Here is a 25,612-nt window from a genome sequence, read left to right on the forward strand (position 1 = left end):
TGATGCATAGCGGTTTCCTCTCTCCTAAGTTAACAATTTTCCTTACAACAATACAAAATTGGGCAAATCGGATAATATTCTAAATGGCTTTGGATGTAAAGTATAAAGTAGGTTTACGCTTAAAAGCGGAACTTTTAAACAACTGGTGTAGAACAACTACACAGCAACACGAACGCCCATCGCCTCACTAATAAGGTCACGTGCTAGGGTGACAGTATATACTTCCTGCCTTGCGTACTTTAATTTTTCATGTTTAATTAATTCTTGTCTATCATATTCTTGGTAGTATGAGCTTGGTTTTAACGACATTGGCCAGGTCGACGTGGCTTTCTCTAATGCGGATAGCAGCATTGACATAAGAATCAACAGTGCTCGGTTCTTGAAAGGCGAAGAGAAAGGTAAAGATCGAGAAGGAGATTTTTTGACGTCCCAGGACATGATGTCCTTCTCCAGGCAGATAGCAAAGGGGATGGTAAGTGTCCTTTGCAACTGTTATAGTGTAATCGACTGAAGTGTGGGAAAGCCAAGCATCCATACTCTTGCCACTACGATTGCGCCCCCAGCCTCTCGCCTATTCCAACACTCCTAGGCCTCTCGCCGTCACTGCTCGAAAGACTTAAATGTTTATCCTAGGTATCTAGCCTATTTTCCTTGGCAGTCTCATATTTTCGAAACTGCAATCGTGTTTCTTTGGTTTCAACGGATCCTGGAAATATCCCTGCCATTGCAAGTTTTTGTTTTTTATTAGTGCTAAGCGCCTTTTTTTTTTTTTTTAGCTCGGTTGGTTAATTGTTAATGGGTAATGAATTTGGAAAAAAAAAACATAAAAATAGAGTTCAAATAGTTTTTTTTCTGTGTCTGTCAGCAATACTTATCAGGAAAGGGTATTGTTCACCGGAACCTCGCCGCTCGCAATGTCTTAGTGTGCAACAACAAACTTGTCAAAGTTGCAAATTTTGGTGTGGCGCGTAGCACGTTGGGACAGAATGTATATCACGTGACAGGTCAACACAAACTTCCTGTGAAGTGGATGTCACCTGAAGCCATAAATGATGGGGCTTTCACCACAAAAAGTGACGTGTAAGTGCATGAATTAATTTTTCCTTTTTTAAATACAAGTTTAAACTTGGAACTGATTAGTTAGTGGGGCTGCGAGTTTATACATTAACACTCACAAGGGTCCTCGCGCTACAAATAACCTTAGAGAGATCGATAGTCATGACAGTTTTTCTGTTCAGATTAATAAATTCTAAGCTGAATGTTTTCCTTTTGTTAGTCTGTTTGTATAAACTTGATTGGTGTTCTTCCTTAAGAAAAGAACACTTTACTTTCGAGTTTAGAATGAAGACGAATCAATCTGTACCGAGTGCTAGTCCGTGTCAATTAAATGTGTAAAAATATGTAAAAATATTCAGAAATAAAGCAGAGTTAAATTGCTCATTATGCCTACTGATAACAAAGACCAACATGGCTGCTATGACGTCAGTTTATAACAGGGCCTTGGTGAATACAAAGATTTTTTTTGTAAATGGAAAAATTCAGTACAATTGTGGTTAACATTTTGTTTTTAGGTGGTCATATGGCGTCGTTCTGTGGGAGATTGCAACTCTTGGTAAGGTTTTACGTTTTCAAGTGCACTTAATAAAAACATCCCTCGCAAACATGTTTGGCTGTGGTTAGTTGTAACAGACAAATATGCTTAGTATACTTGTATAATGTTTATGAATACTGCCATTAACAACGTTGTTTTTATTATAAATTACAATACTTCGGCTTAGTAACACGTTCTTGTCTATTAGTTTGAAAATGTGCTTGTGTAACTCACTGATTTATTCGCTCGATTGGAGATCATAGGTAGTTTTGGGGAAAAAACAAGCATAGAGATAGAGCCTTGGAGAATGATTAAATAGTAACTTTTTCACAGTCAAAGATGAAGGGTAAAAAGTTGGATGGATTTATTTTCAGGTGGTTTCCCTTACCCTGGCGTCACAAAGAAAGAACTTATCAGACTGCTAAAAAGTGGATATAGAATGGAAAAACCAGATACATGCTCAGAGGAGTTGTGAGTAGAATCAATATACAGGGGGTGCTGGGGACGAACACTTTTTATTCGGTGGAAATTTGCGTAATGATTCCACATCTAAACAAACCATTTTACAATAAGGGATATCACTCGCCTTTTAGTACAATTCTACTTTCAGGACTGATTATACAAGAACTCCGGCTATCAAAGTGTTTTCCAGAGAACACCTTTAAAGAAAAAAAGATATCTCCGGGTGCGTTTGGAAGAGAATTTAAAAGCAGCCTCTGTTGGAAAGAGGCACTTATATATGCTAGACTTTAACTGTATCTTTTTTAGTGAATAACTATTTTTTATTTGTCCTTTAACATAGTTATCAGTTGCTGACGCGATGCTGGACAGACAGTCCTAACGCGCGGCCAAACTTCACCGAGCTGCGCCAAGACCTGGAGGACTGGATGCAACAAGGCACTCCTCATTTGCTCATGAGCCAAATGAGGCCTCCTGACTCAAACATCGCCAAAGATCTCGATGACAAAGACATTGGAGTATAAAGTTAAAACCAAACTTTATAGCGTAAATAGTAGTAGGGCCGAAAGAGGTCAATAAATAAATAAACAAATAATATCTTAATTTTCCACTCCTAAAACCCAACTGATAGGAGGCAGATCAGTCGGATCAGTATTACAAGCGTAGCCGAAGAGTTGAACTCGGGACTGCCGAAAATAATATATACGCAGAACGGGTTTTGAACCCACGGCATCCGGATTTTAAGTCCAGCGCTCTAACCACTTCTGCCACTCTGCCTCCCATGCTTGATCGAGCCTAGATCAATCTCATTATACATTTTTATTGGGTTAAAACAGTAAATCGACCAAGGGACTTCATATCTTAATTCATTTTAGCGTGTTGCTGTTTTAGTACTTGTGTGATGATTTTCTGGGAAGCAAATAATTTATACTCCTGTGTAGCTGTATAGAAGTGCGTCGGAAAAAATTTCGTTCTTTGACAGCGTTTCTTTTACGAATAGAATACTTGTTGCCTGAAACTCAAATTCAGTCTTTGTCTTTTTATTTCAAAAATAGTCTAGATTTCCATTTAGATTATTTCATGGCATTCTAAAGAACATTCTAGAACATTTAAGACCGCTTAGTTAATATCGGCTGTTAATTAATTCATGTATTTTTTTTAATGCATTGATATAATGCTTCTAAAAAGGTAGTATTATTGAGGGTTTTGGAATATTGTACATTAAAAGTATATAAGTGAGGAACTCTGAGCTCATTTTATTGAAAATAGAGCATTCAGTGTTAGCAGTGTGTTTTAACTTCTTAAAAGAAGTGTATACTGAACAGCAAAATAAATCTGCTTGTTGCTGGTACAAACGGTTGTGCTCAAACTACCTGATCCTCTAGTTACGAGCCGCGTAACACGTTGTATATATACGCTTGGTCGTTTGATAAGGAAAACTTTATTTATTTATGTTGATCTCATTGCCCCAGGGGGGGGGGGGTACTCCGGCTTGTAAACGACGGGGATGATCGAATGGAGGCAAAACTCAGGACCCAAAAAAATCCCTAAGTCTTCCGACGTTACCCAAAAAAATCCCTGGACCAAAAATAACCCCCCCAAAAAATCCCTTTTCAAATTACCCCTAAATTGCCAGGAGGGGTAATAATATAACACAAAGAAAACCATAAAAAATTGAACGCTCGTATTTGTTTATTCATCATACCATAAATACGCCAAGGCCGCGCCAAGGCACTTTACTTCGTTTTTAATACCCGAAAAATCCCCTATTTAAATCAAGTCACCCAAAAAAATTCTTGCCAAATTTTCCAACCCAAAAATATCCCGGAATCGAAAATTTCAAACCCAAAAAACATCCTTCGATCACCCCCGTCATTTACATCTGGAGTACCCCCCCCCCCCCCCCCCCTGGGCTCATTGCTAACCATAGGAGTTTTCGAGGCAAAATGGATTAAAGCAAAATACAACGGCAACGCAATATACCCCTAAACGAAATGTTCGATAAGCAGTAGTAAAATTTGTCTGCACGTCCGTTATAAATCCTTATTACATTTTTACCGTCCTTTTCAAAATAAGAAAGCGAAATAACAAAATCCTGAGTTAATTTAGAACGGGATATACAGCCGGGAAAATTTTTCAAGTTTCTATTTGGAAACGCAAAAATCTAAAGTCACTTCCAGTTTTTGCCGCCTCGAACTTTTCAAAGAATTTGACGCGAAAGTGTGCAAGACTCTTGTAGGAAAACGTTATAAAAATAGTACTGTGAAAGTAAATTAAGCTGAGAGACTCAGTGGATAACAGTTGTCAAATTTCTAATGCATAATCGTGGTATAAACCTTTACTTTTCAGTGACGGAGTTAACTTTTGGCTTTAAAGAGAAAGATTTCGGAAATTTAAGACGTTTGTTAATGGCGGAGCTGTTTGGAGCAGTTTTGGCGGGTACTGCGCACGCGCGCAACGTTTGACCGCTGTGTGGGGTTAAAGATTGTTTATATACGTGTGAGAAACAAGAAACGATTAAATAACATATGGTCAGCACGATAATTACACAAAAGATTCTTCTTTAGTTCGCGTTTCTATTTAGTAACGAGTTGTGATTAGTATCCGTCCAGAATTAGTTCAAAACATCTTGCCAATCTTCGCACAAACTAAGCTTAGAGGTCTTTTATGTTGATTGTTTGTGGCGCACCTTGTTTTCATCATATTGAACTGATGAACGTGCCTGGTAAGTACATTTCTCACAGATGATGTTTTATATCCGGTTAATAGAGTTTTAGTTTTATACTGTAAACACTGATAAAATTTGTTGACCAATCTTGCTGCAACTAAAAATAAAACACAAATAATCTTTATCGTCGCATTTAATCTTCTACAAGAAGGCGGAGAAACCTGGGATTGTTGTTTAACGCATGAGAGCATGAATAAAGCAAAAACAACGGTTATAATATGTATCGATTTATTTTTACACAAAACCCTTTTACAGAGCGTGGGCGTCCTCAGAGCACTAGTGATAATGAAACTTATTCAGTTTGTCACTGAATTGCCAACTTAATCGAAAAAAGTAATCACCTGCGCAGAAAGTAAACTGTTCAGCCACTACAAAACGCAGGCTTTAACTCATTTAAGTAAGGGGGAAAAATACACTGTATTCTAGGAGTGCCAAGCCATGTATACGCAGCTGGCATTTGGTTTGAACTTTGGCGAATCACGTCTCACAGCCAAACATGTACAGTCAGTTGGAGTAAAAAAAAAAACAAAAGCTTTACAAAAGGTTTTCCTTAATTTTTTTTAGAAAAACGAGTTTATACGATTTTGAGTCAGATTGCCTAGATCGACCAAAAAGCACAGGGTAATGCATCTCTCTGTTAAATGCATTAGTAACAATCACAAAAAGTGGCAGAAAAATTCATTTCCTTGTTTTAGAATGTACACCAAAATGGCTGTTGTGTCATAACAGTCATTTAATCTGTCCCAGTCCTACAATGTATGTCACTCATCATATACATCAAGCCTCTATCACTCTTTCTTAGTTACACCACGCAATCTTCGTTGCTTTTTTATTTTTTTTATACAACTTTGGGCGAATCATGCCAGGAATAAACAAAGTAAAATTCTCGAGGGGAAAATCGAAAATCTATGAAGACGTTCACAAGGAAAAAAGTAAAGTAAAAACGCATTTGATTTCACCTGCTCTTATTTAGAAATTTGTTTAAAGTTTGTACAATTTAACGCTTTTAAAAAGCCAATATCGCAACGCGTACGTGCTTTATTTGCATTGAATTTACACGAAAACGTTTTGTAGCTGTCATACAGGCAGGAAAGCTTGAAAAGGATTCATTTAAAAAAGTACGCTTGTTTAAGTAGCAGAGCAGTTACTATATAAAATATAAACACGATCTCAGAATTTGGTCTTGATATTGGCGGACGTTGAATTTGAAATTACCCACAGCCATTTTTCAAGTCGACCAAATTAAAGTAAAACCTTTCATGAACTCTGAATTGTCATTGCCAGAGAAATAGCAGGTTGATTTATTTAACGAATGCTTTGTTTTAAGCTGATAATTAACTCAGTTACATTATTGTTCTCCAGATATAATTCATTGAAAGATGTTATTTCCGACATGGTAATAAATTGATATTTTTGCAGGTTTTCCGGCTGTTTCAAGCATCATAAAAAAAGGTATTATTCATGGATTTAATTAATTTTCGGAAGCTGTTTACGGTGCAGCGCGCGTTACCGTAACCGCGCAACTAACTTTCAGAAGCTCCTTTAATAGACAAGAAAGAAGTTTCCCAAAAGAACTTACTTTGACTGAATTAACAGGTATGATGTTATTTAATTCAATTATAGTTCATTTTGCCTATGCCATTGGATTTAGTCGAATTAAGACTAACTTTGCGACGATCGGACTGTGACTCTGTAGAGAGATTCAGTGCACACAATAGGGCGAGCTCAAAACACGAATCTGAGAAATGACGCCAAACGTTGGTCATAAACCAAGACTTGACATTTATTTATTATTTTTATGCATTTAAGCGACTGTGTCGCGGCTGGGTCAAGTCCACTTTGTTAAATGTTGCCAAATTTTAGCTACGAAACTTCATGCAAGCAAAGAAATAACTTCTATGGTCTAATGGGAAAACCATAGCTTCGTTGCAAGGAAATATGTCTCCGGGCGTCATAATTAAAAGTTTCAAACAAACGAAACACACTTTGACAAATGTTTTTTTTCATAAACCCATATCGCAATCGTCTTTTAATCCTCCTTAACTTTTGTCTACCCGTACTCTCTTTTGTTTTATTGATTGGAGGGAAATGTTCTTTCACTGTTCTAAATGATTATTTCTATATTTCACTCAATTTGATGGCCATTTTCTCATGACTCAATTTGGTTGAGGCACCCCTTTCCAATTCTCTAGATCCCCTAGTAGATCCTCGTAGGCCTGATCCAAGGCTCTTCAACTTTTGAGCAACTTAAATTTTCATCTTTCGAGCAACATTTTGCAATTTCTAGACCGGAGATTTCCGAAGATTGTCCGGGTGTTGTTCGTAAGGCCATACGAACGTTTCCGAGCATTTTTCGAACTTTTCCGAAGACTAACGAAATTTGCTGAAATTTTAGAGAAAAATTAGAAGATCCTTTAAGTGCCACTGTCAGAGAAAGTGTTCCAGACCTTGGAAGTCGGGGTCAACCGATTTTCCTGAAACTTACTGCAGAAGTTGGCCTTGATGAGATATTCTAAAAGCCATTTGGGTTTGGTTTTCTGACTTTTACTTTCAAAGTTTCAGGGGTGGTCCCATATTGAGCCTTCAAATCATGAAAAATCCTGCTTTTGAAGGAGTAAGTTTGCACTTGTATAAAATCAAACACACAAAACCTTTTGACTAAATACTTGTAGGCTGTGATTCTACTATAAATGCTCTTTCATTTCATATATGTTGATTTGGCATAGAGGGTTCTGACAGTGTGAGGCATAACACGAAATTTGGCCAACTTTTGATGAGAAAACCACTACCCAAAATTGCCAAAATTTAGATGTTCATATTTTTTAACTGCCTAACTAGAAAAAAAGGACACTTATATCAGGAGTTATCCCAATGCATGTAGAACAAAATTCAGTTGAGAAAAATTTGGGCCGTGTAGTGTTTTAGTTCTTTAATGACCCATTTTGAAGCACACCCTGATCTAATTTGCATATTGTCAAAACCAAAAGTTTAACATCCATACTTATTTTATTTATTTTTTAACACTTTAATTTGCCTTGGCGAGGCTTAAAGTTCTTAGGAAAGCTGTTGTTAGCAGTAATAAGACGAGTAAACATAAATTTTGACTGTTAAAATTATCAAAAATTAGAAAATTAACACTGATGAAATCAGTTTGGTTTTCTCAAAAGCATGTTCCTTAAAATATAATGTGCATACAATAAATGGAGTCCGTATAAGGTCTACGTGATAGTTTACTATACTAATACACTTCTTTTAAACATATCCATGCTTAACTTGCCAAAACGTAACTTACCAAAGCGTATTAAACGCTCTTCAAGTAAAGTAAGTTTCCATATTTTTGAAAATCGTGCGGGTACAAACATCCTACGGCGTAATCGTACTTCCTGATGATCGTTACATTCTGCATTTGTTGACAGAATTCCTTTATAGTCCCTTACAATCAAATAACATTTCTGAAGCCGCTCAGTTCTTTGCCATTGCTGTTTCGGCTGCACACTGTCCATCCGCCATTTTGGATGTGGTCGCAAGAGAACTGGGTCGAGAGTCGCCTGACTAAAAACGTGTGGACTCAACCTACGCGTTTTACATTATGAAGTTTTCCTGTTCAGAGGTTTTTTTTCCAACAAAAGTCCTTTGCCTAATTTTAAAGACAGAAATGATCGTGACACTCTTTCATTTTGGTCACATTTTATTAGACCTGGGTGGAACTTGACTGTTAAGCATATGACACGGGCCCCAAAATCAACTAGGTGGCCAACAGTGGCTCAAGATTTTTTTGTTTTTAGATTTATGTTGAATCGTATTCCTGGAACTTCCGCCTGTCATATCGTTAAAATTTCTACTGTTTTTTTTTTCGAGTTTAAAACTGACTTTATACACGTAATGATCATAATGGTGTGCCTCACCAAGCTAAGACAGCTAAATAAATTAACGATCGGCCAGAAGAACTAGTAAAAAAAAGCTAAACGTCTGATTTTAGGGACAGTTTTAACTCTGGAAATTCGCAAAAAGCAGTACTGATTTGAATTTTTATTATATTGAAATGACAATCATGCTCATATAATGATGAAAAACAAGTAACAGCATGTATATTGTATATGGTGTAGATAAGAACCATCAATCGACATCAAAATGTTGTCACAACTCTACAATGATGCACAAGACCAAAAACCAGTCCTAGTTGCAGTTGGCAAGAATAGCCACATTCGTATATATGCATGTCAATGGTGCGCTCACCATTTCCTTCAGCTTAGCAGGCAAAGTGACCTGGCTGGTGAATTACAACAGAAAAACGACAACTCAGGTTAGATTTAGGAAACTACTGCAACCTTTTCTTCCAGACGAGTGCTTACCTTAAACGGAATTAACCTTCAACCATTGTTACCCAAAAAAATCCCTGGACCAAAAATAACCCCCCCAAAAAATCCCTTTTCAAATTACCCTAAATTGCCAGGTGGGGCAATAATATAACACAAAGAAAACCATAAAAAATTGAACGCTCGTATTTGTTTATTCATCATACCATAAATACGCCAAGGCCTCGCCAAGGCACTTTACTTCGTTTTTAATACCCAAAAAATCCCCTATTTAAATCAAGTCACCCAAAAAAATTCTTGCCAAATTTTCCAACCCAAAAAAATTCCGGAATCGAAAATTTCAAACCCAAAAAACATCCTTCGATCACCCCCGTCATTTACATCTGGACATCTGGAGTACCCCCCCCCCCCCCCCCCCCTGGGCTCATTGCTAACCCTAGGAGTTTTCGAGGCAAAATGCATTAAAGCAAAATACAACGGCAACGCAATATACCCCTAAACGAAATGTTCGATAAGCAGTAGTAAAATTTGTCTGCACGTCCGTTATAAATCCTTATTACATTTTTTACCGTCCTTTTCAAAATAAGAAAGCGAAATAACAAAATCCTGAGTTAATTTAGAACGGGATATACAGCCGGGAAAATTTTTCAAGTTTCTATTTGGAAACACAAAAATCTAAAGTCACTTCCAGTTTTTGCCGCCTCGAACTTTTCAAAGAATTTGACGCGAAAGTGTGCAAGACTCTTGTAGGAAAACGTTATAAAAATAGTACTGTGAAAGTAAATTAAGCTGAGAGACTCAGTGGATAACAGTTGTCAAATTTCTAATGCATAATCGGGGTATAAACCTTTACTTTTCAGTGGACGTTGACTTTGAAATTACCCGCAACCATATTCAGTTCAAGTCGACAAAATTAAAGTAAAACCTTTCATGAACTCTGAATTGTCATTGTCAGAGAAATAGCAAGTAGATTTATTTAACGAATGCTTTGTTTTAAGCTGATAATTAACTCAGTTACATTATTGTTCTCCAGATATAATTCATTGAAAGATGTTATTTCCGACATGGTGATAAATTGATATTTTTGCAGGTTTTCCGGCTGTTTCAAGCATCATAAAAAAGGTATTATTCATGGATTTAATTAATTTTCGGAAGCTGTTTACGGTGCAGCGCGCGTTACCGTAACCGCGCAACTAACTTTCAGAAGCTCCTTTAATAGACTAGAAAGAAGTTTCCCAAAAGAACTTACTTTGACTGAATTAACAGGTATGATGTTATTTAATTCAATTATAGTTCATTTTGCCTATGCCATTGGATTTAGTCGAATTAAGACTAACTTTGCGACGATCAGACTGTGACTCTGTAGAGAGATTAAGTGCACACAATAGGGCGAGCTCAAAACACGAATCTGAGAAATGACGCCAAACGTTGGTCATAAACCAAGACTTGACATTTATTTATTATTTTTTATGCATTTAAGAGACTGTGTCGCGGCTGGGTCAAGTCCACTTTGTTAAATGTTGCCAAATTTTAGCTACGAAACTTCATGCAAGCAAATAAATAACTTCTATGGTCTAATGGGAAAACCATAGCTTCGTTGCAAGGAAATATGTCTCCGGGCGTCATAATTAAAAGTTTCAAACAAACGAAACACACTTTGACAAATGTTTTTTTCATAAACCCATATCGCAATCAATTTTTAATCCTCCTTAACTTTTGTCTACCCGTACTCTCTTTTGTTTTATTGATTGGAGGGAAATGTTCTTTCACTGTTCTAAATGATTATTTCTATATTTCACTCAATTTGATGGCCATTTTCTCATGACTCAATTTGGTTGAGGCACCCCTTTCCAATTCTCTAGATCCCCTAGTAGATCCTCGTAGGCCTGATCCAAGGCTCTTCAACTTTTGAGCAACTTAAATTTTCATCTTTCGAGCAACATTTTGCAATTTCTAGACCGGAGATTTCCGAAGATTGTCCGGGTGTTGTTCGTAAGGCCATACGAACGTTTCCGAGCATTTTTCGAACTTTTCCGAAGACTAACGAAATTTGCTGAAGATTTTAGAGAAAAATTAGAAGATCCTTTTTAAAGGATCTTCTTCGAATCATTCAGCATTAAAAAGTCGTCAGGAAACATGAAGTCCTCGGTATCTTCACGATTGTTCTTAATGAAAGAATTTTTTTATAATTCAATAAACTTTGGCCTCAAAATGTTATTTAGATATTTCTGTTGCAGTTAAATTGCATGAAAATGCTTAGAAATCTTACTTTTAAAGGGGAATTGCGCGCTGTAGGATTCAAGTATGCACTATTTTCTTTCATTATATGGTTGGCTCCGCGAGCGGGCAAGATGAGATAAACAACGCGTTGTGATTGGCTACCCGAGCGGGCAATATGGCTTATATCTTGCCAGCTCGGGGGTGTCCGCAATTTTGCCGCAAATTAGTTGTTGTTGACGTCGGTCATTGCGCTGAAATTTTGCGTGAAGAAAAATTGTTTCGTTCTTTAACCTGGTCAATCAACAAAATCGATCTCTTTTTTCGTTTAATCGAATCGCGGCATGCAAAGAAGTTCATGTAGTCGTTGGTGTCTTGACTGGCTTCCTTCAGGTTACTATAAAGAAAGTCATTAAATTCATAATTCAATTTTGCCGCAAATTAGTTGTTGTTGACGTCGGTCATTGCGCTGAAATTTTGCGTGAAGAAAAATTGTTTCGTTCTTTAACCTGGTCAATCAACAAAATCGATCTCTTTTTTCGTTTAATCGAATCGCGGCATGCAAAGAAGCTCATGCAGTCGTTGGTGTCTTGACTGGCTTCCTTCAGGTTACTATAAAGAAAGTCATTCAATTCATAATTCATGACTTTATTTCCCAAATAATAAATCATTCAATGATCAAACTTGTAAGTAAGTGAGGCGGGCTATTGGCCTCGATTTTTTTTTTTTGGCGTGTTAATGGAACCTTGATTTCTTCTCGGCCCATCATAAACACACACACAAAAAAGAACATGGGCAATATCCCGCCGTCTTGACCTCACCCTTGTATTGGTCAATAAGTTAACCCATATATAGACGGACGTCTTGAATTATGATCAATACTGTGGCGTCATATCTGTTTATTAGGGTCAAAATACAAATAACAAGGTAATATTTGGGAAATAAACGACATCACTGATACAAAGAATCTATTTCTTTTATCAAACGAAAATGTTCGAAAATATTCGGAAGCCTTAAAATGTTCGGAAATCATTAGATCATCTGAAAATGTCTTCGGTAATCTTCGGACGACTATTGTTTTTCTATTGTTCTTTAGTTCCGGGGGTGTTTCGTGGTGTTCCGGATTTCTAGAGACTCTAGATACCAGGTTTAAGGTACAAAGTTAAGTTTTTCATTGTCGACAAGCTCAAAACACAAGTCCTGTCACGTGAATGACTTGAATAATAGAAGTCGGAGGTTCATTTTCTAAACAGCAATTACAAACCGTGAGTAGACCAAAGAGGTCTTTCGTATTAATAGGTCCAGTAACTGACGAGATATGATCTAGAAGAATAAACACGTACGAGTTGATGATGCGAGATGAATTTTACAAACACACATGTAATAGCATGTCAAATGGGTTATATTCGGAAACTGCCTAGAATACTTGACTTAAAAACGTAAAAGCCACTTCAGTGCAACCCAAAAAATATTGTTTTGCAACATGCCAATAACAAGTGGACCAAAAATAGACAAGTGTACTATTACTTAAAGCACGTACAACCGAATCGTTTATGTACATGTGTCGCAAAATAGTTTCATTGAAACTATACAGGGTCGGCCAGGGTGTTTAGGTTTACAGTATACAGGGGCATCTTAAATAGGGTATCCAGTTTTATTACGCTAAAATTGAGCCTTTTATGGGTATAAAATATACTGTTTCTCTTTGGGTGTACTGGGTATACCACTTTTAACCACTTGAATGCCACTTACCTCTTCCATACCACTTACCCCCTGGCCGACCCTAAATATAGGGATGTGTACAAAAAAAACCTACTGATCACTTGAACAAAAAAAACAATAACTGAGTATGCACATATTAATCCTCCTAGCTGTTTTTGTTTAATATGTGCTACTTTACCTTTTGTACTTTTTCACGTGGCATAGTAACGTCAATAATAGTTTTATTAGCGTGACTATATTTATCACAGTAATGCAAAAGTTAGCTTTTAAACTGATAACAAAAAAAGAAATGTTGAAACATTGATACAATAAAGTTACAGCAATTTGATTTGATAATATTAAGCGATCACGTAATACAAAACACGAAGAGGTCAACTTCATTAATAGTATATTAACTAAATAATTGGAAAAGTTCATCAATTCTTTGATAGTTTCTGTTGTGGATGTATGTCGAATATTCAATAGGCAGGTGTGAACCATGTACACAGCCACAACACACTAAGGAAGACTGAAAACATTTTGCTTTCAGTGTTTGGTTGTTGTTGTTATTGACTTAAACAATAATAGATAACAACCAATACTGTTTTCCAGATATTATTCACTGAGAAAATATAACTTCCGACATGGTGATAAAGGCTGTTTAAAGTATTATTCATGCAGTTAATTTTTGGAAGCTGTCAGACAGTGCGATACGCGTTCCTGGATATTACTGCCCAGCAAACTATCAGAAGCTCGTTTCATAGACAAGCCATCAACAGAAAAAAGATGTGCTTTGACTGATTAAAACAGGTACGGTTAATCTTAGCTTCATTTCGCCTATGCCATCAAATGTAAGGTCGAATTAAGTCTGACGATCAGAATGTGAATGTTACTAAAAAGAGATTCAGTGCGCACAATATATACGGCGAATTCAATAACACAAAACAGAGAAATCACAAACTAAGACTTGACATTTATATATTTGTTTTATCCATTAACAGGATTGTGTTACGGCTGAATTTAGTCTATTTTTTAAAGGTTTGCAAAAATACACGCTATGAAAATTTGTGATAGCGAATAATTTACTTCTATTTATATACTGACATTGACATTGCTTCATTGCAAGCAATTATGTCTCCAGAGTGTTGTTCTAATTAAAAATTACAAGCAAACGATCTTAGTTTTGACAACTTTTCAGCCTTACAGTTTTTAATAAACCCATGTCCTAATCTGTGTTATATTTACTGTGTTATTGATTGGAGGAAATATTCCTTCAGTGTTTTTAAGTGGTTATTTTTTATATATAACTCATTTATTGGCGTTTTCTCAATATCTTAATGTGGTTTAAATCCGGATCCGTGACACAGTTCCTTTTACGTATTGACGAACATAAAGCTAATCATGTAATCTGCTTTATTATCTATTCTTGTCAGTTTATGGTGGTGACTGGGGACACCAAAACCCAGAACAGGAAAAAAAAAAAGAATGTTGCCAGTTTTTCTAGGTATCTTATGGCTGTGCACAAAGATCACAATGTCAAGTCAAGAAAATACAAAAGGTGAGTTTTTTTGGTAAACGTACATATTTTATCAAAGCTCCTCATAGGGGCGTTTCAGAAACAATAATAAATTAAATTAACGAATTATTAAATTATTTAGTTTTAGTATGTTATATCCTGTTTGTGTAATTATTTAGTTGGTTAGTTATAGTTTGTTTTTTTGATATACTTTTATTTATTATATTTATATTAATTAGTTCCTTTTTTTGCAGATTTTGTTGGCGTTTTAACTGGTGACAATAACCTTACTGTTTATGCAGATGGCCTACTTGTCGGCCACAACGGCGGCATTTGGAACGCTGCAAGGTGGTTTTCCATCTCTGGCAAAACGAAAATCATAGCCGTTTCCGTTTACAACGTACCAGGGTCGTTCGGTGGATTTCTCGGCGTTTTCAGTAATGAAGTGGTCACGGACAGTAGCTGGAAATGCAAAGAGAACGATAATCCAGAAAATGGGTGGGAGCAAACCAATTTCACCGACGATGCTTGGCCACACGCTTCCATGAGACGCAATAACAGCAAAAATAAAGTGTTAGGAATCCCTAGAAATGTTTACTGGATTAGTCCGGCAAATTATTTAGTAAACAGATTCGTCTGCAGACGCCGCTTTAGTATCGAGGAGAGAAATAGAAACAGCAGTAAGTAGCACTGAAGAATTTTTCATTTTTATTTTTGTTCCCAATTCAGGTCAATTCAGCTTGTCTCAATTCAGTTTCCCCGATGCCATCTTATACATTCGCAAAAGCGTGTTTAATTAGTAAGTTTAGTCTAGCAACTAATCCTCTAGGCTGCTTTTAGGTGCATTTTTTCATTAGGATTTCACCTGCCATAGCGACTAGTCTCTGACGAAGATTCACTTCCTAAAAACATGTTTTCATTGTGCGTTAATCATATTTGCTTCCGCTTGCGAGACGCATCTATCTTAGGTTAGATTAACAATGACGTAATATCTTTTTCTCTCATTTATCATAAACCAAGTCATGAACAGGCAAGTAATTTGACGGCAACTTTAAACAATTCTTTTGATAGCTTTAATATCCATTCTCGGAAGGCACCAAACCAACGTTATCAGCTTGTATCTTGATGGAGTTTTAAAAGCAAAAGTTTTCGACGCCTTGACGCTTGTGAAAGGTCAGCACAAACTTCAAGCAGTTCAAGTGGAAGACAGTTTTCAAAACTATGTTTCCTTTCTGTCCTCTTCGAGCAATGGCGTTAAAACGGACGAATGGTGGAGATGTTCAAACGTTTACTACGAGGGTTGGTTTCTTCCTTGTTACAACGACATCTCGTGGCCAAGAGTAACTATTGTTAGCAAGAATACTAAATTTCATTTTATAGCGCCAGATGCCAAGTGGATCACTTATAATAACAAGAGCAAAAAAATCTACTGTCGGCGAAAAACTACTGTGGGTAAGCAAATGTCTCTTTTATGCCTTTTTGACAAGTAAAAGTCAGGTCTGTGGAAGTACGGATTATCTCATTTTCAATCCCTTTTATTTATTTATTGCTTTTCAATGTTGTGTAAACTGAAAAGAAAAACCCGGTCCTCCAATTGCTGCCTATAAATTATTGCCTATATTGCAACATTGTAAAAGAGGGAAGGGGGTCGGATCTTTATTTCATAGTATTCGTAACGAAGTAAGGGGTGTCTCAACTACTTTTGTCTGGGATTTTAGTCAGCCCTCTCTAATGTGCCAACATTCATTTGCCGAAGTAAAAATAATGTGCCTCTAGAAACTCTACTACTATAAGACAATCGGAAGGGGGTAATAAGCAAATAAACCTATGGTCGGTATACTGATTCACATGCATCGATTTCTTTCTGTAACACAAATATTACTTCCACATCGCATCTACCGTATTTACTCGAATAAGCGCCGCCCCCGAATAAGCGCCGCCCTCGAATAAGCGCCGCATTTGGGACAAAAAAGTTAATAAGCGCCGCCCCCGAATAAGCGCCGCAGTCCCGATGCGGTGCTTATTCGAAAAATTCCGTTTTACTAAAAACTGCAAAACAAAAGCAACTCTAAAACAAAATTGGGCATTTCTTTTCATCAAGAGCGATGCTTTGCAGTTCACAGTAATCGTTTTACTGCTCGCCCATTAGTTTTCTATCCAACATTGTTACAATACGTAGCTCTGTAAAGCCAGGACAGCCAGCGCTACTTCTCTCTTCAGCAAGAGGCGAATACTGACAATCAGAAGACGCTAGTTTCGATAACTGCAAAATATTTGATTCTTTGTGGCGTCCAAATTTTAAATAAGCGCCGCCCTCAAATAAGCGCGCCCTCGAATAAGCGCTGCACTTGTGGCGCGAATAATTTAATAAGCGCCGCGGCGCTTATTCGAGTAAATACGGTATTCTATTCGTCTCTCTGATTTTTTTTCACTGTAAAACTACCTTTTTTAGTGTCCATTGTCCGTTTAAGAGTCATGTCCTTCTAAAGGAGGATTTTGCTTCATAAAAACGCCTGATGAACTGAACAACAGGGACCAATTGAAGCTTTCGATCTTACAGGGTTACTCGTTAACAGAGAGTTGAATGTATGCAACAAGTAACAGACACTACCGTATGATCAACTGATAACAAAGTCTTTTTGATACAAATACTAGGTGACATGACAAAAAATCTTTATTAGTAAAAGTATCTTTTTCTTTGATTCAGAACCTGTTTCGAATAATTCGTACGACACATCATGTACCGGCCTTCAAACTTCCGTTCCTCCTTTGGTACCAACTACTTCAACTGGATTGCTAACTGTTTCAAGAAGATTACCAACTTTTTCAACTGGATTGCCAACTGTTTCCAATCGATCAAATGCCCCTAGCAGTAGACGTGAACCTAACAGCACAGCGAGGTTATCTATGTTAGTAATCGTGGTGATAGCTGTCAGTGGTGGTGTGACGGCTGTGATCATTGGACTAGCTGTTCCTTGTTACATTTGGAGGAAACGAAGAAATAGAAGGTTTTTATTATTCGTTCAGTTTAACGCGTTCCAACATGAAACTGGGTTTCTCAAAGCTTGAATTTTCCACAAAAACCGTGATAGATCTTTTGGGTGTATAACTCAAAACCTTGTTATTGAGAATATCAAATGTTCAACTGAGCCTGCCAGGCTCAGTTGAACATTTGATATTCTCAATAACAAGGTTGTCGATTTGGTCAAAAATGCCCTCAATTTACTTGCTGTAAATTTTATTGGTCAATAGTTGGTCAATTTACTTCATGCCACTTGAAACAAAATTTCACTCTTCTTTTAAAAACTCATGATTTATTTTGGAACGAGTTATTTTCAAGTTGTATTCTGATTAAACATGTAACCTACATGCGTTTGTGTAAAGAACAAGGCCTGACACTGGCAGTAATGGCTGCAGTTATGAGTCGATGGGTATTTCGGAACCATACATTTTCTTTGACCTAAGATTGTTTTTTTCTGTCTCAAATCGTTATGTTTGAAGAGCTGTACCAAAAGATAATATTCTCGTATGCACCATAAGGTTTGAGGCAAAAACTTATTTTGAGAAACACTGTGATTAGATCTACCGTTTTTAAAACAAAATCCTTCTACTTGAAATAATCAACACAATTCTCCTGAAAGTTAAAGTCCACTACAATAGTTTTAAATAATGGCTGCGGTCACATCTAGACTGCTAACTATAGTTAAGACGGCGTTATCTATAGTTAGCTAGTTTGGGAATGTGACCGCTTCTCTGTTCATCCTAACTATAGTTAGAAAATTTACGCCTCGCTGATCCAAAACAATGCAGACTAACTATAGTTATACCCAAGAAGGGTTCATGGGTTAGTCTTTATTAGATTGCGACAATTCTTTTCGCAAAGGCAAGATAACATAAATATGCAAAACAAAGCGTGAAGGGAAGGAAAAAAGAAAAACAACAGGCCAAGAAATTACATATCACCAATGTTAGCAAAAATAAAGCTTAAATTCTTCGGCTTGTAGCATCCGTAATTCATTTTATTTTCTTCAACGCTGAGATGCCGTTCAAAAATAGAAAAAAATAGAGGAACAACTAGACAGATCAATAACAAGGGCTGTCCCCCAGTGCTTGTAGACTTTATCTTTCACAACGCTATATGTTTCTTTTCATGCAGCTTATGCATTTCAATAGAATTATCGCCGATCACAGCCGGCATTGATTGATTCAAAATTGATGTTGCAGGGAAAACAACAGCCACAAGCTGCAAGTTAATAATCAAATAAATGATGAATGGGAAGTGAAAAACGAAGACGTCACTGTATGTGAAGAACTCGGTCATGGAGCCTTTGGTAAAGTGTTCAAAGGAATCATGAAAGTCCCTTCCTGTATGACACAAGGTTCATCTGTTCAGAAAACGTCAAAGAAGAAAGCAATATCAATAACTGTAGCAGTGAAAATGCTTCAAGGTTTGTTAGAGTTTTAAAAAATAATTTTTTGTAAGTTCATCTTTGACCTAGTGTCGCTTAAAAATTCATCGCGATTTTGAGTTAAGAATTTTATGACGTTACATGCAATTCAACATATTACAATTTATTTCATAAACGTTACTGTAAATAGGCCATTGATAAATTTTATGCAACTACATCCGGGACCGTAGTAGTGACTCTCTAATAATGCGTATGGGCGAGCTGTTAGGTAGGGTGACCTTGCAACACGTTGGTGCTTATAAGGGATAGCAACACATTGCTAGTCACTTTATTCTATAGAAATCGTCGGAATTATAAGTCCCAGCTGTTATGCTGTTATATCATAGCAAGTTTTTAAACTTTATTTCAGAATATGCCGCTCCTGAACAGAAGAAAGATTTCTTAGATGAGATTAATCTGATGAAAGCGGTTGGTTCACACAAGAACATCGTGAGTTTGATTGGTTGTTGTATCAAGTCCTCTCCAAATTTCCTTATTGTGGAGTTTGCGTCGCAAGGAGACTTGCTCTCTTATCTGAGAGAACAGAGAAAGAAGGTAAAAGTTGCTATCGTTAGCTATAGTAACGTATATACACCAATTCTTAGTCCATGAGGGGTCGTTAAGCGATATACATAATGGAGTATATGCCAATAGTAACAAGTTGATGTAACCGTGTTTGGAGTTTTCGTGCTTTGTTGTGATTGGACAATAATTCGTTACAATAGCTCGGGTTGTGCCAAGAAGTTTCCAAAACTTTCCAGCATTTACTATTGAACATACAAACAGCTGAACTCTAAAAAGCTCAAGAGCCCAAAATACAGATTGGACGTTTCCACACGAACTCATAAACATGCTCAACTTGTCCAGGTCCTTTGAATTGTGGAGAACTATAGAAATGTGGATTTAAAATTTGTCAAAAAAAATTATATTCCGGTTTTTTGATTTTTGTTTCGATAATTTTGCCAGATCTGCCTTTTTATATTAATCATATTTTATTTTTTAATCCAAAGTAAATTGTAAATTACTTAATTAATATTTTACTTTTTAAAATTATCAAGTCTTAGAGAGGCCTTTTTATATTAATCATATTTTATTTTTTAAATTCAAAGTAAATTGTAATTTATTAAATTAATATTTTACTTTTTAACATTGTCAAGCGCCCTTGAACGTATGGACAGGGCGCTATACAAATTATTATTATTATTATTATTATTATTAGTATTATTATTATTATTATTATTATTATCTGCTAGAATCGGAGAACTTGGAAAAAGATACACGAAAGAATTTCCACACTTGCAAACTTATGACAATTTGAAAAAGGACTTCTTGCATTGTTAATTCCGCGACGTCTGATTTTCAGGTAAAAGACACCAACACAGCGTACCTGCACGTACGAGAAAGCCCGCCAAACACACCAAACTCACTGAACTCGAAAAGCGCAGGCACTGTAAGTTATGTTTCACTTAATCTTTAATATTCTGAATAAAACGTTGTCCTTTTTGATGATAACGGTGTAAGCAAGACTTGACTGCCTATCCTTTTCTATAATTTCTTGTTAGTATGAGTTTGGTGTTAGTGACCTTGGCGAAGTTAACGTCGCTTTTTCAAATGCGGACAGCAGCATTGACCTAAGAATTAACAGCGCACAGTCCTTGGAGGATAATGAACAAAATCCAGATCAACAAAATTCTTTTACGTCCCAGGACATGATGTCCTTCTCCTGGCAAATAGCACAGGGAATGGTAAGGGAGAATTTGATTTTAATCCTTTTTAAATCACCCCTACGTCGATCGTAAGAATAAAAAGCCTTCCTCAATACCCTACCATTTCACTTTTTTTTTCTCTAAAGCATAACAGTCCTATGCGGCCAATCTTAAGGGGGATCGAATGTTTCGCCAGTTTTTCGGGCTTGTTTTCTTTAGGAACTTTATTTCCAGAGGTTTTTTTTTCTTTTGTCCGGCCGTTGCAAATTTCTGTGCCATTTGCACGTTTCAGTTCCCTTCCTACAGCCTTTTTTGAAGACAAACGCACTTGTCTTGTGGTGGTCGCCTTCCCTTATGGTCGGTTGGTTAATGATTTCCGAGAAAAAAACCTAACATATACCTATTGCTTCTACAATAGGCACACTTTCAGTAAATAACAATATTTATCGTGTTTTAGAAATATTTATCAGGAAAAGGTATTATCCATCGGGACCTCGCCGCTCGCAATGTGTTAGTCTGTGACGACAAACTCGTCAAAATCGCTGATTTTGGTTTGGCGCGAAATACGCTGGGTGACGACGTTTATCACACAACCGGTCAACACTGTAAACTTCCAGTCAAGTGGATGTCACCCGAAGCCATAAATGACGGTGTTTTTACTGCAAAAAGTGACGTGTAAGCGAATTAACTTGACATTCATTTAGCTGTTGTTGTACCATGCTTGTATAGGCCTTGACTCTCAACATTTTGGGTCAAAACAGTGTTAAAACGTATACTCGAAATGCACCAAGCTAAAACACAACGATGAAGATTGAAGTGAATTGCTGAATATGGAGCAAATTGTAATTAGTTTTAAGAGAATTTTCAAGAGTAAAGAACAAAGTTTGAAAAAGTCTGCGCGACATTTTCAATTTGATAACAAATATTTGGGCTTCCGTAAGTACTCGTAACACCCCTTTTGTAATAGTTTTATACCCCATTGACACCAGCAAAACATGTTTAGTTGAATCAGGTTTAACAAAATAAAAAAATTAACAACAGAAAGCTAAAAGACTGAATTACACAGGGTTTAAGTAAGTTCTAGCTTTTGATTTCATTTTGCTAAATTTAAAGTCGAGAAATATCAGTTAGCACCTTCATTTATTGAAGAAAACAATTTTAAATTGTAGCTGAAGTGCGTTTTACTTCAGGGGCGGATACAGGGGGGGGGGGTGGATAGGGTGGATATCCACCCCCCCCATTTTTCAGTAAAAAAAAAATACGAAATGTCACTTTATTTGAAATAGAAAATAAAGAAAGAAAGAAAAATTAGCTCTCGCTCATGTCTGGTTGCTGTTACGCTACGTTTCGCCGTCTGCCGCCACTTAGGGTTCAGCCCTAATGGTCTGCCATCCACCCCCCCCCCCTTTTAAAATCCCGGATCCGCCCCTGTACTTTAAACGACGATGTTTTAGCGCTGCTGTGAATTACCGGGTGTTAGTGTATGAGTAAAGTAGTTTTAGAAATTTCTGAACCATTTCATTTTGATGTTAAAATATCCTTGGGTCTTTGAAGTCATGCTCGTGATAGTGTCTTTTTTGTTTTTAAGGTGGTCATATGGCGTCGTGCTCTGGGAGATCGCAACCCTTGGTAAGTTTTTTCTTTACGGTGTACTTTTTAAATAATATATATTGCAGATTTCTTAGCTATGATTTATCATAAAGGCCTATCAAAATTTAACGAAAAGTAGATAACCACTTATGTTTGTGTTTGCTATTATATACCTTGCTAAGTACTTTGCTACGAAATCATTATTAGATATATTCAGAGGAATGGAATATAGGATTTAAAAACTCAGTTGTAAGAATTGTCAAAAGTAAAAGGTTGTTTGGTTTTCAGGAGGTGTACCATATCCTGGCGTCAAAAACAGAGAACTAAAGAGACTCCTAAAAAGAGGATATAGAATGGAAAAACCAGATACATGCTCAGAGGAGTTGTGAGTAACAACAATTATTTATAGTGTGCTAAGGCCGATGGTGAGGGCTTTTTATTATCCTTGATAAGGAAAGAAACAAAAAGTAATAGTGTATGGTGTTAATAGAAACTTCCTAATATACCGTAACTGGTATGAGCTTTGGCATCCGTTTTTCCTTCCTAATTTATTTGCAAAATGATGCAACTGAAGCCGCTGAGAAAGGCTCGATAATTTTTTGAGAGAGATAACATGTTGGCGAAGTTTATTGTAGGAACAGGGGAATTCGTTCAAAATTATTGAAGAGAGCTTTTTCTCACTGACTTAACAGTTTGTTTTAAGGCACTGTTTTTCATTTAACACAGTTATCAAATGATGACTCGTTGCTGGGCAGACATTCCTGAAACGCGGCCAACCTTCACGGAGCTGTGTCGTGATTTGGAGGACTGGATGCAAGCATACGCTTATTATTTGGACGTGAACCAACTGGACGAAAATCAACCTTACTACGATACGTCCGTGGTATCAGCGTCCAGCGGATCTTTTAGCGAGGAACATGAGTCAGACAGTCCTGAATCAAACAACACCGCAGGGAATTTGGCTGACCGCGATAACGAGGACGCTAAATTTATATTCTTGGCCGACGTTTAGCCTTCCTATCCACCGATTTGCCTCAGGGATGACTAAGTTAGCGTGCGTTGGATATGAGGTGATAATAACGAAAAAGGCGGGAAGCGCCAAGATGCATGGTTAAACATGGTTATAATCACCTCATATCAAAAGAGCGAATAAAATAATTATCACCTCGGATATTCTGTCTTCTGTGGTGATTCGCGTTAGTTGTTTTTTTATTTATTTATTTTCAGGCATTTTTGTTTCAAATTTTGTGCATCACTAAGTAGAGTACCGTATTTATTCGATTAAGCGCCCTGGGCGCTTATTAAATTTTTGGACCTCGAGGGTGGGCGCTTATTCGAGGTGGGCGCTTAATCGAGGCTGGGCGCTTATTAAATTTTCGCCATTTGTAGCAAGTAGTACGTTTATTTTGCAAGAAAACAATGTATAGTAACTAAACGTGAAGGTGTACGAAAGCTGAATTTAAAAAGTTTATAGAAAGTTTCAGTAAAAAACTTAAAAAACTCGGTCTTCGGGATCGTCTCTAAGGCAATTTTAATCTCAACTTCAACAATAATCAAAATTCCTCTTGGGGGGTGGGCGCTTATTCGAGGCTGGGCGCTTATTAACTTTTCCTACCTACAGGGTGGGCGCTTATTCGAGGTGGGCGCTTATTCGAGGTTGGGCGCTTAATCGAATAAATACGGTATATTGTAAGATTTAGTTGACTGAATTTCCCTCAAAGTCCCCTTTTGCAGTTCTTGTCGGGACGAACAAACGTTTTTTTAAACTGAGCACACGTAACAGAAACAGAAACACAGAAACAGTAGAAAAGCTATAAATTCAACGTGTATTTACAGTTTTTACCTGGTGATGAATAAAACTGCAGCTATTTCAGTTCATGGTTAATGCTTTATTAAGGCACCGTTCTTCGATTCTTTGTTTACCATCAGTATATTTGGAAGTGAAATGGCGGCAAGCAATTTCGTCCTGGATTGATTGATTTCCATTAGGGTTTTTATTATTGAAAATGGAAGAGTAACCAGGATTCATAAATAAGTAAAATGTTTTTAGAAAACGTTCTCTGGCTAAAAATTTGTTAAAATATAAGCTTTCGGCTGCCAAACTGCAGCCTTAAACGAATGATAAAAATGACGCGAATGAATAAATATATAGGGTAAAAATGTGTGAAAAAAATCACAGAATAGAAATGCGTAAAAAGGTGACAAGAAAAATAGTGAAAATTTGATAATAAAAGAGAACTATTTTAAAAGAATAGAATATTGTGGAGGTAATGACCTAGCATTGTTGTCCGCTTCAGTTGTCATGGCAGTGTGCCATGACTCAAGAGTTTTTCGCACGCGATAGTCTCCTTTGTCGATGACTCTTGCATTTTTGAAATCAATTTGATGGTCATTCATCCATGCATGGTTTGCAATGTTCGATCTTTTGTTACAATGTTTGATGTTTTTTTGAGGGTTTTTATTGTTATGAGAATATGGAACTCTGTAGCATAAGCGCATGTTACTGTTTCAACTTGCGTCGATCGGTGATGTTAACGAAATAAATCACACTCAGTTATAGGAGGTTATATTGAGAATTTGGCGAACGAGATCATTTTGTAAAATAAGACTATTTTAAATTAAAAACGCTTTCCTACATGTAAATCACATTCAGAATGCCTTACAAACGTCGGGCAAAATTTAAAATGTTAAGCCGCCTACAAGGCCAGATCAATTCTGGTCTTGGACTTCCTTCGATCGTATGCAAGTTGTTTTTCCTGCCGTAAAACCGAGCGAGGGCGTAGACTTACGATCTATAGTCTAAGAATCAGATTTACTGCATTCTTTTCGTGAAACATAATTTGTACATAGTTCGGTCGGTGGGAGGTGTTTTTGTCTACCATGTATTTACAGATTTTGCCTGGTGATGAATACAACTTCAGCTATGTCAGTTCATGGTTAATGCTTTATTGAGACACCGTTCTTCGATCCTTCGTTCACCATCAGTAGATTTGGAAGTGAAATGGCTGCGAGCAATTATATCCTGAATTGATTGATTTTCACTGGGGTTTTTATTGTTATAAGACACAATAAACATTATGCATTTAGTTGATAATTTGCAGCTTGAACTGCAAAAAAAGCTTCGAGCTGTTGATCTTCGTCGCCGGACTTTCTTGATATTAAAATGCCAAACAGCTTTCATGTCTCAGGCCTCGGCGTTAAATTCCCATCAAAGAAATTTTTTTGTAAGGAAACAATCACTCTACCAGCTGGTTAGGGTTTGCTGGGAATCGCCATTCAGTGTCGCCAAATAATGAACTTTGTCTTGAAAAAAAGTCGGCATGATACTTCTCTATAGTCG

At 36.9% G+C, this 25,612-nt stretch overlaps 2 protein-coding genes across 7 annotated transcripts in view; both read left to right on the forward strand.

Annotated features, from left to right (window-relative positions):
* The window catches only part of LOC144646406 (uncharacterized), a 37,399-nt gene extending 34,007 nt beyond the window's left edge, over window positions 1-3,392 (forward strand). Inside the window, exons 13-14 of one of the 2 annotated variants that reach the window (XR_013569404.1) lie at window positions 1,966-2,276; window positions 2,394-2,510. Coding sequence is in view for 1 of the 2 variants with exons in the window: in XM_078505986.1 (XP_078362112.1) it covers window positions 1,966-2,062; window positions 2,394-2,574 (278 nt within the window). In the remaining variant the exon portion in view is untranslated. Of the gene's footprint in view, window positions 1-1,965; window positions 2,277-2,393 lie in introns of both variants that reach the window. The other variant, XM_078505986.1, reaches the window with a different exon arrangement.
* A 1,255-nt stretch (window positions 3,393-4,647) lies between these two features.
* LOC144646404 (uncharacterized) lies at window positions 4,648-24,145 on the forward strand. 5 transcript variants are annotated; one of them, XM_078505977.1, is made up of 15 exons: window positions 4,648-4,775; window positions 6,198-6,374; window positions 13,625-13,822; window positions 14,446-14,570; window positions 14,783-15,208; window positions 15,600-15,980; window positions 17,236-17,536; window positions 18,753-18,976; window positions 19,347-19,531; window positions 20,340-20,426; window positions 20,539-20,721; window positions 21,140-21,357; window positions 22,271-22,311; window positions 22,561-22,657; window positions 22,999-24,145. In XM_078505977.1, the coding sequence occupies exons 4-15, from the start codon at window positions 14,498-14,500 to the stop codon at window positions 23,282-23,284; spliced, it is 2,502 nt and encodes an 833-aa protein (XP_078362103.1). In that variant the 5' UTR covers window positions 4,648-4,775; window positions 6,198-6,374; window positions 13,625-13,822; window positions 14,446-14,497; the 3' UTR covers window positions 23,285-24,145. The 5 variants fall into 5 exon arrangements, with proteins under 5 accessions (XP_078362103.1, XP_078362104.1, XP_078362102.1 ...); XM_078505978.1 differs by lacking the exons at window positions 4,648-4,775; window positions 6,198-6,374 and adding exons at window positions 10,278-10,360; window positions 12,408-12,465; XM_078505976.1 differs by lacking the exons at window positions 4,648-4,775; window positions 6,198-6,374 and adding an exon at window positions 10,278-10,360 and having other exon boundaries at window positions 12,408-13,822.
* The last annotated feature ends 1,467 nt before the right edge of the window (window positions 24,146-25,612 follow it).

The sequence above is a fragment of the Oculina patagonica genome, chromosome 3 (genome assembly GCF_052425735.1).
Source record: "Oculina patagonica isolate OP01 chromosome 3, crgOcupat, whole genome shotgun sequence".
NCBI lineage: Eukaryota > Metazoa > Cnidaria > Anthozoa > Scleractinia > Oculinidae > Oculina > Oculina patagonica.

Excerpts from the sequence above, each read along its gene's own strand:
- LOC144646404 (XM_078505977.1), top strand. The coding sequence starts at position 14,498 with ATGTTGCCAGTTTTTCTAGGTATCTTATGGCTGTGCACAAAGATCACA. Across the intron at positions 18,977-19,346 it reads AGCAGTGAAAATGCTTCAAG|AATATGCCGCTCCTGAACAG; the intron begins GTTTGTTAGAGT and ends ACTTTATTTCAG. Across the intron at positions 20,722-21,139 it reads GGCAAATAGCACAGGGAATG|AAATATTTATCAGGAAAAGG; the intron begins GTAAGGGAGAAT and ends ATCGTGTTTTAG.